A 13,840-nucleotide genomic window follows, 5' to 3' on the forward strand; every position below is an offset into this window, starting at 1 on the left:
GGTGTTGTTTTATACAAAGTTGCAAGTTGAATCATTCAACCTATGTGTTATGCGATCAACTGGTGTTATTGTCCTACTATTTAAGAAAAACACTTTTTGCAGAATTTGAGCAAGGGAAAAACTGAAACATATTTAATTAAAAGTTGTTGGAGTGATTCTCAAGACTGATCAGGTGGTGGATATCAGCAAGTAAATTTCTACAGCAATTGTGAATATGGATGAAGAGAGATTCATTATTCATTTTTGGGGCGCTTCATAAGCTTGCTGTTCAGTGTGAGCCAAGGCTGTGTGTTGAAGACTGTTCTTTGACCTATAATGGTTTTTCTTATACTTTGATGGAGAGTTGTCTCATCGACACTTACAACACATCATCTTATATAAATTTGTTATTGTATTGTAGACTTTAAGCAGGTCATTGTTTAAACTCTTGTTTTTGTTTATTTCAACAAGTAGTAAAAGTATCCTGCTGCTATTTAAGGCCAAAAAAAAGTATATGTATGTTTACGGTTACCTGACCAACCTAAAGCCATTTTATTTCCGTCGTGAAGTGAAAAATAAACTGAACTCGTGTTAAAAGTGAAGATAGTGTTTCCTGATACATCCCAATGTTCATAATCATGAATATGATAGCTGTAATAAGGAAATTCACGACTCGTATGATGAAATAAACTTTTTGCCACCATTTTTTTTCAATCAATAACAAAGGGAAATAATCCAATCATTAAAATTACAGGTAAACTCGCCCCATGATCAACTCAGACCACAAGACGAAACCGCACACTCAAAATCATGTTACAAAAAACAAAAAGAAAAAATAAATTAAAATGAAAATACTAACCTACCTACCCTATTTTTTTTTAAAGCATGCAACTTAACAGACATATTTTTTTTTTGGCCTAACCAGTTCTCAAAAATTATAGATATTTCAAAATGAGTAGCTGTGGCATGAAAAATTAGTACCAAAATCAGTCACAAGTTCAAAGGACATAGATGAAAATCTATACAATTGAAGATTCTAACCACATCATGCCATATGTAATGTACATCTATCTGATAGATACAATGAAACATGTAAGGATGGAGTTGTGATAATGAGGATATTTGTCTCTCAAAATTATTTTCAGGTAAAAGAACCTAAAAGAAAGGACTGAAAACCCTTCATACATGAACAGTTGGAAAGCAAGAACTGAGATTATTCCAAATTATTGAATTTGATAAACAAAGACACAGATGTATTTAGCCATATTTATTTTTCTATTCGTCGTCCTCTGATCTCAGTCTAGCATTTGGATTGGTCACTTTGATAGACAACTGTTGAGCACGCTCAACAATTTCTTTCCTTTTCCTGCTGGAAACATTGTGTGCAATCTCAGCTGCAAATGTTCTATTCTGCATCAGAAGGACTTCCAATTCCTGTTAAAAGAGAATAATTTTTTTAAAGTAAATAACATTTTTTCTACATTAAATTACCAAATCATAATAAAAACTCATTGAAATGTGCTCTTTCAAAAATGTGTACAAAGATAAAACAAAATAATTGGGGACAGGTCCACAAGACACAGATGTTGCCCCAGCTTGCATATCATATAAACTATAAAGGGACATAACTGTAAAAGGGTTCGAGTGATGTTACCCAAATTTGTACTTCATCTGAGTTTTGTGGTATTGTGTATAAGTTTCATAACATTTTGTTGAGGTAAACTTCTGGTAATGCAGTGTGTATAAGTTTCATAACATTTGGTTGAGGTAAACTCAAGTTGGAGAATGGCAAGGTAAAATTCAATAAAGGACATAACTTTAGAACACTCAAAGTGACCCCATTTAAGTTCACACTTGGACTGTGTTTTGTGTGGTAATAAGCAGTGTATATAAGTTTCATAACATTTGGTTGAAGCATACTTAAGTTAGAGAATGGAAACCAACTTTGTGTTGGTACAGACAAGAGTAAAACATATTGCCCCTCCACTAAGGTGGGGACATAAAAAAAATCTAGTTTTTAATTATTCAAAATATTAAAATTGCAAAGTAACATGAATTGAAGGTTCTTAACCATGTATACACTACACAACAAAATATTTGAATAATTTTGGAATGAACATTTTTGTCTACAGGCTTATTAAAGAAATGTGGTATGATTGCCAATGAGACAACCTTCAACCATAGACCAACTTGTATGTTTCAATGTCGAGTGTGAAGTCCATTTTCACTGACCTAGTAAACATATTTGTTTAGAGGCCAACTGAAGCCTGCCTCTGGTTGTAGGGTTTTCTCTTTGTGTTGAAGACCCATTGGTGACCTTGGGCTGTTTTCTGCTCTTTGACACATTCCCAATTTCTATGCAATTTAATTTAAAAGCCAAAGGACGATAAATCTGAACAAAATCATCAGACCGAAACAAATTTTGAACTTGGTCTGTAACTTGTTATGATAAAATCATATACCAATTATCAAATCAATATCTTCAATCATGATGATAAAAAGTGCAGAAAACTTAAACGTGAGTATTTTTAGTTTTAAGGACCATAACTATGCACAAAATTCGAACTCCTCATCAGTAACTTGTCATGATAAAACAAAACACCAAATCACTATCTTCTTGGAAGCAAGAAGAAAAAAAGTGGAATACTAATTTGCAACACTGAGGGATGGACAGACAGACATTATAATGGGGAATGTGTCAAAGAGATGGACGTGAAGCATACCTTAAGTCCCCTTGAACGTTGGCAGGGATCTTATAACAAGTCGAGTAGGGATGAACAAAGATATACAACGGAAGAATTTCTTGATTTGATTACCTTAACATTATGTACAAGGAATTTTTGGAAACCATCAGGCATCAAGTGTTTGGTTTTCTTATTTGATCCATAACCAATATTTGGCATCAAAAACTGCCCCTTGAAGCGCCTCCTGACTCTGTTGTCAATACCCTTGGGCTTCCTCCAGTTGGTCTGAAAAAGATAAATGTCTATTTAGTTAATTAGTTGCATACTTTTATTACAAACATTGAATAACTAGAGGTAACTAATGGTTAGGAAAATTTAAATTCATGTGGATATTTTGCTTTTAAAATACTTTGGGTACATGTCTGCCCTTAAAATGTGGTTATTCAACTGTAATGACCTAGCTAATGCAGTTTGAAGATAAAAATTCAGAAAGTTAACTGTGTAAGATCTGGTCTTTTTTTTTTAACAAAATATGTCAACAACCTTTTATCCAAGCTTCAGATATAAAGTTAATTTTGTTTCTTATGTGAACCCCATAAATGGAATTCAAGACAAAATAGTTTTAAGATAGCCAACTTCAGAATATAACTTACACATCAAATTATTTCAGTTGAGGGAAAGTTTTTTTATCATCATCTTTGGCTTTTTTATACTAAATTTGCATTCTTAGAGCTAACACAATGTATATGCAAACAATACTTATAGCAGTGACTGAAAGAATGCAAGACTAACTAGACTTTTCATGTGTGCAGGATAAGCTTAAGTTGCATTTAAGACAACCTGTAAAAAAAATTCTGCCTTCACTTTTTATAAGATTTAACAGATTTAAGCGGCTTTAAATGAATCAGACAAATTATATATACATGTGTTAAAGAAGCTATCTGATATCATCATTATGTAACTGTGGTCTTACTTTCAAAACATTGTTAAAACCAGATTCTACTTGATTTTCAATTTTTAACACCTTTAAACTGATATGAATGGAAAATACATTTAATTTTCTCTAAAATCTGAAAATGGTATGATACATGTATGTACCAATATTCTAAGATGTCTTAAACTTTAACTTGGCTCAGGGAACCATAAAAGTGAGAATATTACACATGTTTAAAGTTGGCCAACTTCAGAATATAACTTACACATCAAATTATTTCAGTTGAGGGAAAGTTTTTCTATCATCATTTTTGGCTTTTTATTTGAAATTTGCATTCTTAGAGCTTAAGCAAACACAATTTATTTGCAAACAATACTTTAAACAGTGACTAAAAGCTTGCAAGACTAACTATCTTTGGTAAAAAGGGTTCAACATAAAGTCTTCATTTGTCCAGGACAAACAAAAGTTGCATTTACATAACCTGTATAATTAAAGTGCTTGTAAGCACAGAGTGGTTAAATTTCTCAGTGGGAAGTAAAATTAGATATTGCATTGACAATCATGTCAATAAAATATTGGTTGTCTAGTTGATTGACCTAAAATTCCTGACAATGGGAGATAACTTCAAATTTTTAAAGATGACTTGAACAATGACATCATTTTATTTTTAGAACAGATATTAGATTCCTGCACCTTGCAAAAGTTATTTAATTTTCTTGACATGTGTAACATTGTTTTGTGACTTGATTTGATTTGGTTTTTGGTGTTTTAACACCACTTTTAATCACTGCATTTAGGCTATTCTTCGGCGGCATGTTTTTATAGGTGAAGGAAGCCATACCTTCTATAGGAAATCTGACAATCCAAGTCAATTGAGATTGGAGTCGAGTGCACCTGCATGAGCAGGGTTCGAACTCACAACCCCATTGTTGACTGACTAGTGATTACAGTATCAACTACTTAGACCACTTGGCCACTGAGGCCTCTTTTTGTGACTTGAATATCTGAGCATATATTACATTGATAAATAGCCAACTTCAGAATACAACTTACACATCAGATTTTTCAGTTGAGGGAAAGTTTTTTTATCATCATTTTTGGCTTATTACAGTAAAGGAGTAGGTCCAGTAAGACCCCTTTTTGGCCCCAAAATATAGCAGTTTTACAAAATTGTTAAAATGCAAACTTTTAGTCATTTATTGGATAGTAGAAAGGTTCTGCTACATAAATATGGGCTCTTTTTGCCAATACAATGCACATATATTGAGAACTAGCACCATTAATTCATGCTAAATTACTGAAATCTTCACAATTCCAGCATTTTAGTTAAATTTTAGACGGTTTCCGTGTAAAACGAAAGTGGCCGCATTCGTGTTCATCCAAAATATTGAAATGGAAGTTGTATTTAATGTTAATACATAACATATATAAAGATTGAGGATGAACACGGATGCGGCCACTTTCGTTTTTGACAAAAACCATCTGAAAAGTGACATTTTTTCGCATATTTGGTAGATTTCTCATATTAATTTTGAGCCAGAATCGGATCGTTTTTAATGACTAAATAAGTTAAAATCTTTCACATAAATTAATTGCATCATATGAAAGACACTTAAGTGTTTAAAAAGTGGTCAAAATCTTTCGTCAGATGAAACTGAAATTTGAGGCCAAAATCGGTCCTTACCGGACCTACTCCTTTGCTAGGGATTTATCAATCTCGATAAAAAGATGGTTATTCTGACCTATTAAATCCTGGTTACGTGTGAACAATGGATTAGTAATTTTTTTTATTAGATCACCATATATATGTACTACTTTACCTTCACTTTAACATATCTGTCAGATTGATGTCTGATGAACTTCTTTGTTCTCTTCTTCAACTGTTTATTTTTCACAAGGGGTCGGATCGCCATTTTGGTAACTAAAACAAAAAATGAAAATAATAATAGCTAATTCTTTTACAGAATAATGTAGTCAACTGCATATATAAACTATTACTACTGACCAAAGAATGATGTTTCACTTGACATCCACTCAGGTTTAAATATAAGCAAACACCAGACACGCCAGAGCTTTCAAAAAGTAAGTGGCATTGTTCTCTTTTCCAATAAACTAATGCTTTCCAAATCTTCAGAAGATATTTTGGGAAGATCACACTGGTATCTTGATTTGAAATTACAGTGCAAATAATGAAAAGTTTTTAACAATGGGTACTAAGGTTAAATCTGAATCCATATCAAACACAGCCTTATTACTTGGTGGGATGGGATCCAGATTTTACCAACACAGCGAAACAAACTTTTTTCATTAATTGTTCCCCTAGTTTCAAATCCCCCCCCCCATATTTTCTGATCGGGATACCTGGTGTGAACATGTGAAGTCATTTAAAAACAACACGACATTATAGATTTTTGTAGATGAACTGATTTATCAGGTTCTAAAATGTTCACAAATTAAAGTGTCAATGCCAAAGAATCAGAAATTGGAATTTGTAGATCTATCGTGCCATTATATTCACATTATATAGCCCCTTTATATACTGATTATTATTAAACAATTAAAGATGAAAAGTAATCAAAATTTCCAGTCAGCAAATAATGACAAGGTTCATACTGGATAAATATAAATGCTATTCAAAAGACAAAGCCAATTTCAGAATAAAACTTACACATCAGAATACATCAGTGTGAGGGAAAGTTTTTCTATCATCATTGTTGGCTTAAAATATGTGTAATAACACAAATGTCATAAAATTGAGAAAGGAAATGGGGAACGTGTCAAAGCGACAACAACCCGACCAAAGAGCAGACAACAGTCGAAGGCCACCAATGGGTCTTCAATGTAGCGAGAATTCCCGCACCCGTAGGTGTCCTTCAGCTGGCCCCTAAAAATATGTATACTAGTACAGTGATAATGGACGTCATACTAAACTCCGAATTATACACAAGAAACTCAAATTAAAAATCATACAAGACTAACAAAGGCCAGAGGCTCCTGACTTGGGACAGGCGCTAAATTGCAATGTCTTTCCATGAAAAGTAATTAAGATGTCCAGTCAGCAAATACTGACATGCATCAACAGGTTGGAAACAACCCCCCAAATGGATACCTTAAACAAGGAATTCTCCATAAGAAATAGGTTATTTTGCTGTTGCAGAAAAGAAAAAAGAAAAACTTGGGTCATTTTAACTTAAAAAAGGTAAACTTCATTATATTTTGGACTTCTCTCTACAATAGGGATCCTCTTAGTTTCCATAACAAGGAAGCATACCAGTCAACTTTTCAAAATGCCCATGGGGGTTTTACGTGCAAGATGGCTCTTGGTCTTTCAAAACCTCTAAGGGGCCTTCAAATTTATTTTAATGTTGTTTTTTGGCTTCTTTATACTTTTACAAGCCTATAGCCATTGTAAAATTAATAATTCTGCTTTAAATTGTGGACAAAACTACTCTTTCAAAATTTCCATTTGGGAGCCTCCATGGGGAAAATCCCCCGCAAATAGTGACAGATGAGGAAGATTGAAGTCCAGGAATATTCCAAAATTTGTCTCACCCTGTATGAATTTATTAACGTGATAAAATTTCTGCATTCAGACAATTGCACACTGTGAAACTAATAATGCGTCGAAAGTCAAACAGCCAATTTCAGAATAAAACTTACACATCAGAATACATCAGTGTGAGGGAAAGTTTTTTTATCATCATCGTTGGCTCAAAATATGTTCCAATAACACAAATGTGGCTGTCATTTAAAATTAATCAAATCTAATGCCTTTTGGATATTATCATAGGGTGCCAAATGAAGCTATATCATTGTTTATGGTTCAGCATAACAAATTGACAAAAATAGCTGTATTTAAACATCAAAAACTTATGTGCAGACGGAAAAAGTTTAAGGCCTGGCATCCACTAGACATAAAAGTAAAATGCATTTTTTTTCCAATCCAGCTGGTGGTGTAAAAATAAACAAACACCTCAGTCTACATGGTTAGCCACTAGTCCAATGCCCAAGACTAGTAAAATTTCATTCGGACTACTGAGTTTTGTGCAAAACTTTGTTTAGACAAATAAGAAAAATGCCTGAATATTGGTCTTCGGACCAGTAGTTGAAAAAGTTTTTGGTGCAGACTGACACCTGAATTAAATTTGCTACTGTCCACTCAATTACACCCTTTAACTGGTTGGCAAAAAGCCCTCTAATGACCTAGTCCAAATAATTATGACGTCTTGAAATGCTATTTAAAAAAAATCTTCCACACCTTCCTATACGACGTCATAAAGCTGAAGCAAGAGAGAATTTAGGGTGGAACTTTGACACTCAATTTTGGTATGTATATATGTGCACTTTTGTACTCAGCTGTTTTATAAAAGAAATGTTTTTATCACTTGAAATACCCTCATAAAAATGGGTCATTACTTTGAAGGTTTGTTCGAATACCCAACCTGATCAGAAGTCATGCTAGATAAATATAAATGTTTTAAAGCCCAAACAGACAGCCAATTTCAGAATAAAACTTACACATCAGAATACATCAGTGTGAGGGAAAGTTTTTTTATCATCATTGTTGGCTTAAAATGTGTGCCGATAACACAACTGTCATAAAATAATTCATATGTAACGCCTTTCTGGGTAAGAGTTCCATATGGCACCCCCACCCAAAAAGTTGAAAAAACATATGTAATTGATATATATTTAATGTACAATAATAAAAAATTTATGTTACAAGTTATTAATAAAGATTTAAGGAAAATGGGGGTGTCAAACAAATAAGGGGTGTCACTTCTTGGAACAGGTATATGTGCCATAAAATTTAATATAAAAGAAAATGAAACAAAATTAGATTTATAATGTATAATTGTTCCATTTTTAATGTGCAAGAACTAATTTCAAATCAACAAAGGGGATATACTTTGCACATGTCCTGAATGAAACTGTCAAATAGTGAACTTTTATCTGTGTATAGTGTTCTCCACATATATTCCATCAAATGTTTATCAAAAGTTTTTGATCTTGTATGTGTGGTTGGCAATTGTCGTTTGATGCACCACCACCTATTCTCAATAAGGTTGGTGCATGCACCACTATTTGGATCAACGAAGTTTTCAGAATGATTGACGGTTTGGTGTTGATACCCTAGTTTTCCTAAACATTTATAAGACGCCCAACAATCAGTTATTATTGTACTTCCCTTTTCAACATATTGTTCTATGATTGGAATTAGAGTATCTTTATCTCTCTTATCCACTTTCATAAGAAAAATTTCTTTAGTCTCTCGACAAATCCCACCTAGAACCCAATTTCCCTCCACAACTCTCCCTCTATTGTATTTTCTTTTGCCAAATTTAGCCTCGTCTATTTCAACAATTAAACCGGGTCCTCCAATTTTCTGCGGCTTGATATTTTCAACTACATAACAACAAATTTCGCGACAATAGTTGTAATAGTCATTTACAGTTTCTTTAGAACTTTCTAATTTTCTTCTTTTTAAATTACTTTGTCCTTCGTTGTCTGAGTCAGATGCTGAAGAAATAGAAGTTTCACCGATAGCTAAATCATATGGAAATTTGTGTACAAAACAGTATATAAGTAACAAGCTTTTACGTAAAGAAACATTAGCATTTTCAAACCATGTATTTTTACGCAAAGGAATATGATTTTTATTTGTCCGTTTACACTTTCTTTTATTACACTGGAATCTGAACTGTTGTCTTTTCCTGCCACTACGATTGATTTTGTATATCTTGAATCTGATGATAATTCCTCATTTATATCATTTTTTCGGATTATGAATAACTTTCCGTTTTCTTAAAGTCATGTATGTATTATCCTTGCATGGACTTGAAGAATCTCCCATGTTAAATAAATATCAATTCCAAAGTAACTATATATAAAAGTAAATGAAATAAATTGTGAGTACGTTTCAATTCAAAAGTATACTTATAAATATTGACCAGTGTAACTACTGGAGTGTGAAAAATACTCATTTCACTGTATTGCTAATTACATTATATAAACTTAACAATATAATTTGTTACCTTTTTAAAAGAGCAAAAATAACCCTGATTTCCCCATATAGAATTACCTTTAAGGATATAATCATTTTTAAAACAACTAACTTCCAAGTTGTCATAGCCTAGTGGATTAGACAGTGGACTACCAATCCCAAGATTGAAGGTTCGACTCTCAGTAGGGTATCCAGGTATATATATATATATATATATATATATTTCATCACAATATTGATATGTATGTGATTAAATGTTAGATATATTGTAATTTAAATAATGTTCCACATGTAAAAATATCTTGTAAATATGGGAGGGTGCACGTGTCAAAGGAAATGGGGATGCCAAAAGAAAATAAAAGTTCTATTAATATTTTTATTCTAAATTTAGAACCAAAAAAAATTTAACCCCCCCCCCCCAAAAAACACCATGCCCCATTTTTTTATAAAGCTCCCCTTAAAAAAAAACCTTTTTAGAATGTTTTCTAATCGGGAAAATATATTTTTGGGTGGGGGTGCCATATGGAACTCTTTCCCCTTTCGGATATATCATAGGGTGCCACATAGATTGTTTTGATTTTTAGTGTTTTAACACCACTTTTACACACCGCTTTTAGATTATTTCGTGGCGGCCAGTTTAAATAGATGGAGGAAGCCGGAGCGTGGAGCTTAATAAAGAGTAGAACTATATAAATACAACATTTCTCTGCATCTTGCAAAAATTAATCCTCTAGTTCTTGATCCCAGAGCTTGCAGGATATTAAAATTGTGTGAATCATTTTATTCTGCTTTGCCGTTGTGAAAAAGTATAAACTAAATCTACAATAACATTATAATATCTGACACATTAAATGTTACCAATTACAAGAATAATTCTAGATATCAATGTAGGCCACGGGTTTCTTGTTGAGTGCATATACGATCAAAATGTAGCGGCAATAGTGCCGTAAGTATTTATAAAGTCATCTCAATAAACAAAGTGTTAAATTGTATTATTTGTTATGTCCAAACATTGTATTTTAATAACAGATTTGCTTGGATTTTAAAATAATTTCAATAACAGACATACTTTTGAGATATTACCGGAAAAGGAAGCTATGTATGAAAGACAACTCTATCTTCCGAATGGGATACGCCTAATAACCAGTATATGAGACTAAAAAACATGACAAATCACGTACTATTCGTAACTACTATATCATATGTATACAGATTCCTCGACTAGTTTTTGTATAACCAAGGATTTGTATAGTATATACTATACAAATCCTTGGTATAACCAATTACTATTTTAATGGTCATGCTATGTGTCACGAATATGAATGCGTTTGCCATGGTTTTTTTTTAATCTGGGTACCTTTTTCTTCTTCCCGGTAGACCGACTGGCTCCAATATATTGGAGCACTTGGAAATAATGCTTAATATTGTCAATATTTTCAAATGCTCATTTAATTAATTCAATTTTTGACCTTTATGTAACCACATGTCCACCAATATAGTTTTGTTTAATAACTTTTGGTTATTGTTCTTCTATTGGCCTCTATTCCTTTAAATTTACAATTTCATCTATGGTCCTACCTGAAAGTGTGAATGGAGAATAGAAAAAGGGTTAATTAGGTCTTCTTCCAACCCACAGTTAAATCCTTGCCAAAGTTTGGCATCCTTTTGGACCTGTTGGACGTAAACGTACGCAGCCATGTCCTGTCATAATGGGGTTGTTATGTCCACATCAGGCCTAGGCTCGTGTAGGGAAAGATATTTAGATCTACCTTATGTATTTATTGTTTATACTTTGTCGTCCTGAATATGTCTGAAATATTTGTAACTCGTCTGGACTTTAGGCAATCAACAGTGAAAGAGTTAATCTATATGTTGCAAGTCAAACTAATTCTTTCACGCGTATACTGATTTGAATATAAATTCAATAGCGGCGTTGAACAATTAAACTAATTCTAACAAATTTTGGATTTTCTTCTTAAAACTCTGTTCCTTTGTTAATTTCCAGTAATTGTGCCAAAATACTCCAGCATTTATATCTTTTGTGTGCGGCTTTAATCTTTTTAAAAGATCTATATAAAATTTTCGGACACGTTTGGGGAAGTGAAATTAGACATGTATGGGAGATTTTGGGATTTTAAGGACACGTGTGGGCAAATAAACACGTGTGGGCAAATAAACACGTCTGAGGGAACATACACGTTTGGGGGAAAGGACACGTTTGGGAATGAAATATATAAATTATATATATTACCACTACATTTTGTGGTTTACCATCTTTGCCGCAAGTTTATCGTTTTCTACTTGGTATTAAATCAATATAGAGATCCATTTTGTTACACCTTGTGATCAATTTATTTGGCAATCGCCAATAGCAGTCAGCAGGGTTTAAGAACATTAGTTGTTCACCCTGTTGGTCTTTTGGAAAATATTGTTTGTGCTGTATTTAGACCCTTCTACAACGAAATTTGTTACATGCACACGTATAAAAAATGCGGTTTTTATCCAACGCAATCATAAATGTTTGGAATTGTTTTAAATTTTCTTCAACTTCTACTGTCAAAATCTTAGCTATTATCATTTACAATCATTTTACCTGTTCTTAATAAAAGTGTGATTTGTCGGGCCGGCTTTATTTGTGCTCTAGATCATTCTTTTTGTGCACTAAATTTGTGTTTTGTTGTTATTTAACGGAGATGTTGGTTAATAATATGAAGGAGTCAAAACGAAAGTTTTAAGTACCAAAAGGCACGTAATAAAAGCCATAAAACATAACTGATGGTATATAATACGTCAAGCTCTAAATCACCACGAGTTTATAACAGTGTTGTGAAAAAATTAAACGGAAACTATAGATTTTTTTCGCTTTTGTGCACCGTTACTGGGCTATTTAATAGCGACCAGTTTTTATTGGTGGAGGAAAAGGATCTTAGTCAATTAAGATTGGAGTCGAGTGCACCCGCACAAGCGAGGCACAACCTCAGTGTTATCTGTCAAGTCGGATTACAGTAGAAATTACTTCGACCACTCGGCCACCGAAGCCCCTGGAAAGATTTGAAGATAATTCGGAGGATGAAATGCAAGACGATATGAAACCTGGGGATATTACTATCGATATAGATGCTGTCATTCAAGACAATCCTATATATGATGAAATATTAAATGGGATTATAACCCAGACAGAAGTTGCTGAAGCTATTAAAAAATTGAAAAATAGTAAAGCACCTGGGATTGACAGTATTCTAAACGAATATCTTAAAAACACCCCACCTGAGTTTATCTCAATGTATTGTAAACTTTTTAGCATTGTGCTAGACACAGGTATTATCCCAGATAGTTGGCTCCTGGGTATAATTAAGCCGGTGTTTAAGAATAAAGGAAATCCACAAGATCCTGACAACTTTCGAGCAATAACACTCATTAGTTGTCTGGGTAAACTTTTCACTTCGATTATTAACGAAAGATCGACTGAATTTCTTTTCTAATGAACTGGAATTGATCTCTAAAAATCAAGCCGGTTTTAGGAAAGGGCATTCAACTACAGACCGTGAATATATTTGTCATGCATGTACTTGTTTCATTGTATTTGTCATTTGGTAAAAAATCGTTTTGTACATTCATAGATTTTAGAAAGGCTTTTGATACCATTTGGAGAACTGGACTTTGGTTTAAATTACAAAAAAGCCAGATAAAAGGAAAATGTTTCCAAGTTATATATAATATGTATACTAATATCAAATCATGTGTTCAATACAACAATACGAAATCAGTTTTCTTTCCTTGTATGATTGGAGTTCGTCAGGGTGAAAATCGTTCCCCTATTTTGTTTTCCATATTCTTAAATGACTTAGAAGATTACTTTAGAGAACTTCATGTTTTACCTCTAGAATTAATTAAAGAAAAATGTTACAATGAATTACATGTATTATAGAAATTTTTGTTTTGTTGTATGCAGATGACACTGTTATTTTTGCTGATAATTATAATGAAATGCAAAATGCTCTCAAAGTTTTTGAAAATTATTGTAAAATGTGGAAACTTAGTGTGAATATTGGTAAAACTAAAGTGATGGTTTTTAGCAAAAGAAAATCGAAAATGGATTTTGATTTTAAACTTGATGGTACATCTCTTGAAATTGTAGATAGCTATACATATCTTGGTCTTTTGCTTAATTATAATGGGTCATTTGTTTGTGCAAAGAAAAAGCTTGTAGAACAGTCGCAAAAAGCACTTTTTGCTGTT

At 32.8% G+C, this 13,840-nt stretch overlaps 1 protein-coding gene across 1 annotated transcript; it reads right to left on the reverse strand.

Annotated features, from left to right (window-relative positions):
- Positions 1 to 1,231: 1,231 nt before the first annotated feature.
- LOC143082750 (large ribosomal subunit protein eL32-like) lies at positions 1,232 to 5,575 on the reverse strand. The gene is made up of 3 exons (XM_076258592.1): positions 5,418 to 5,575; positions 2,796 to 2,948; positions 1,232 to 1,413 (listed from the first exon to the last, which is right to left on the reverse strand). The coding sequence occupies exons 1-3, from the start codon at positions 5,508 to 5,510 to the stop codon at positions 1,255 to 1,257; spliced, it is 405 nt and encodes a 134-aa protein (XP_076114707.1). The 5' UTR covers positions 5,511 to 5,575; the 3' UTR covers positions 1,232 to 1,254.
- Between the last annotated feature and the right edge of the window lie 8,265 nt (positions 5,576 to 13,840).

This window comes from Mytilus galloprovincialis, chromosome 7, assembly GCF_965363235.1.
Source record: "Mytilus galloprovincialis chromosome 7, xbMytGall1.hap1.1, whole genome shotgun sequence".
Taxonomy (NCBI): Eukaryota; Metazoa; Mollusca; class Bivalvia; order Mytilida; family Mytilidae; genus Mytilus; species Mytilus galloprovincialis.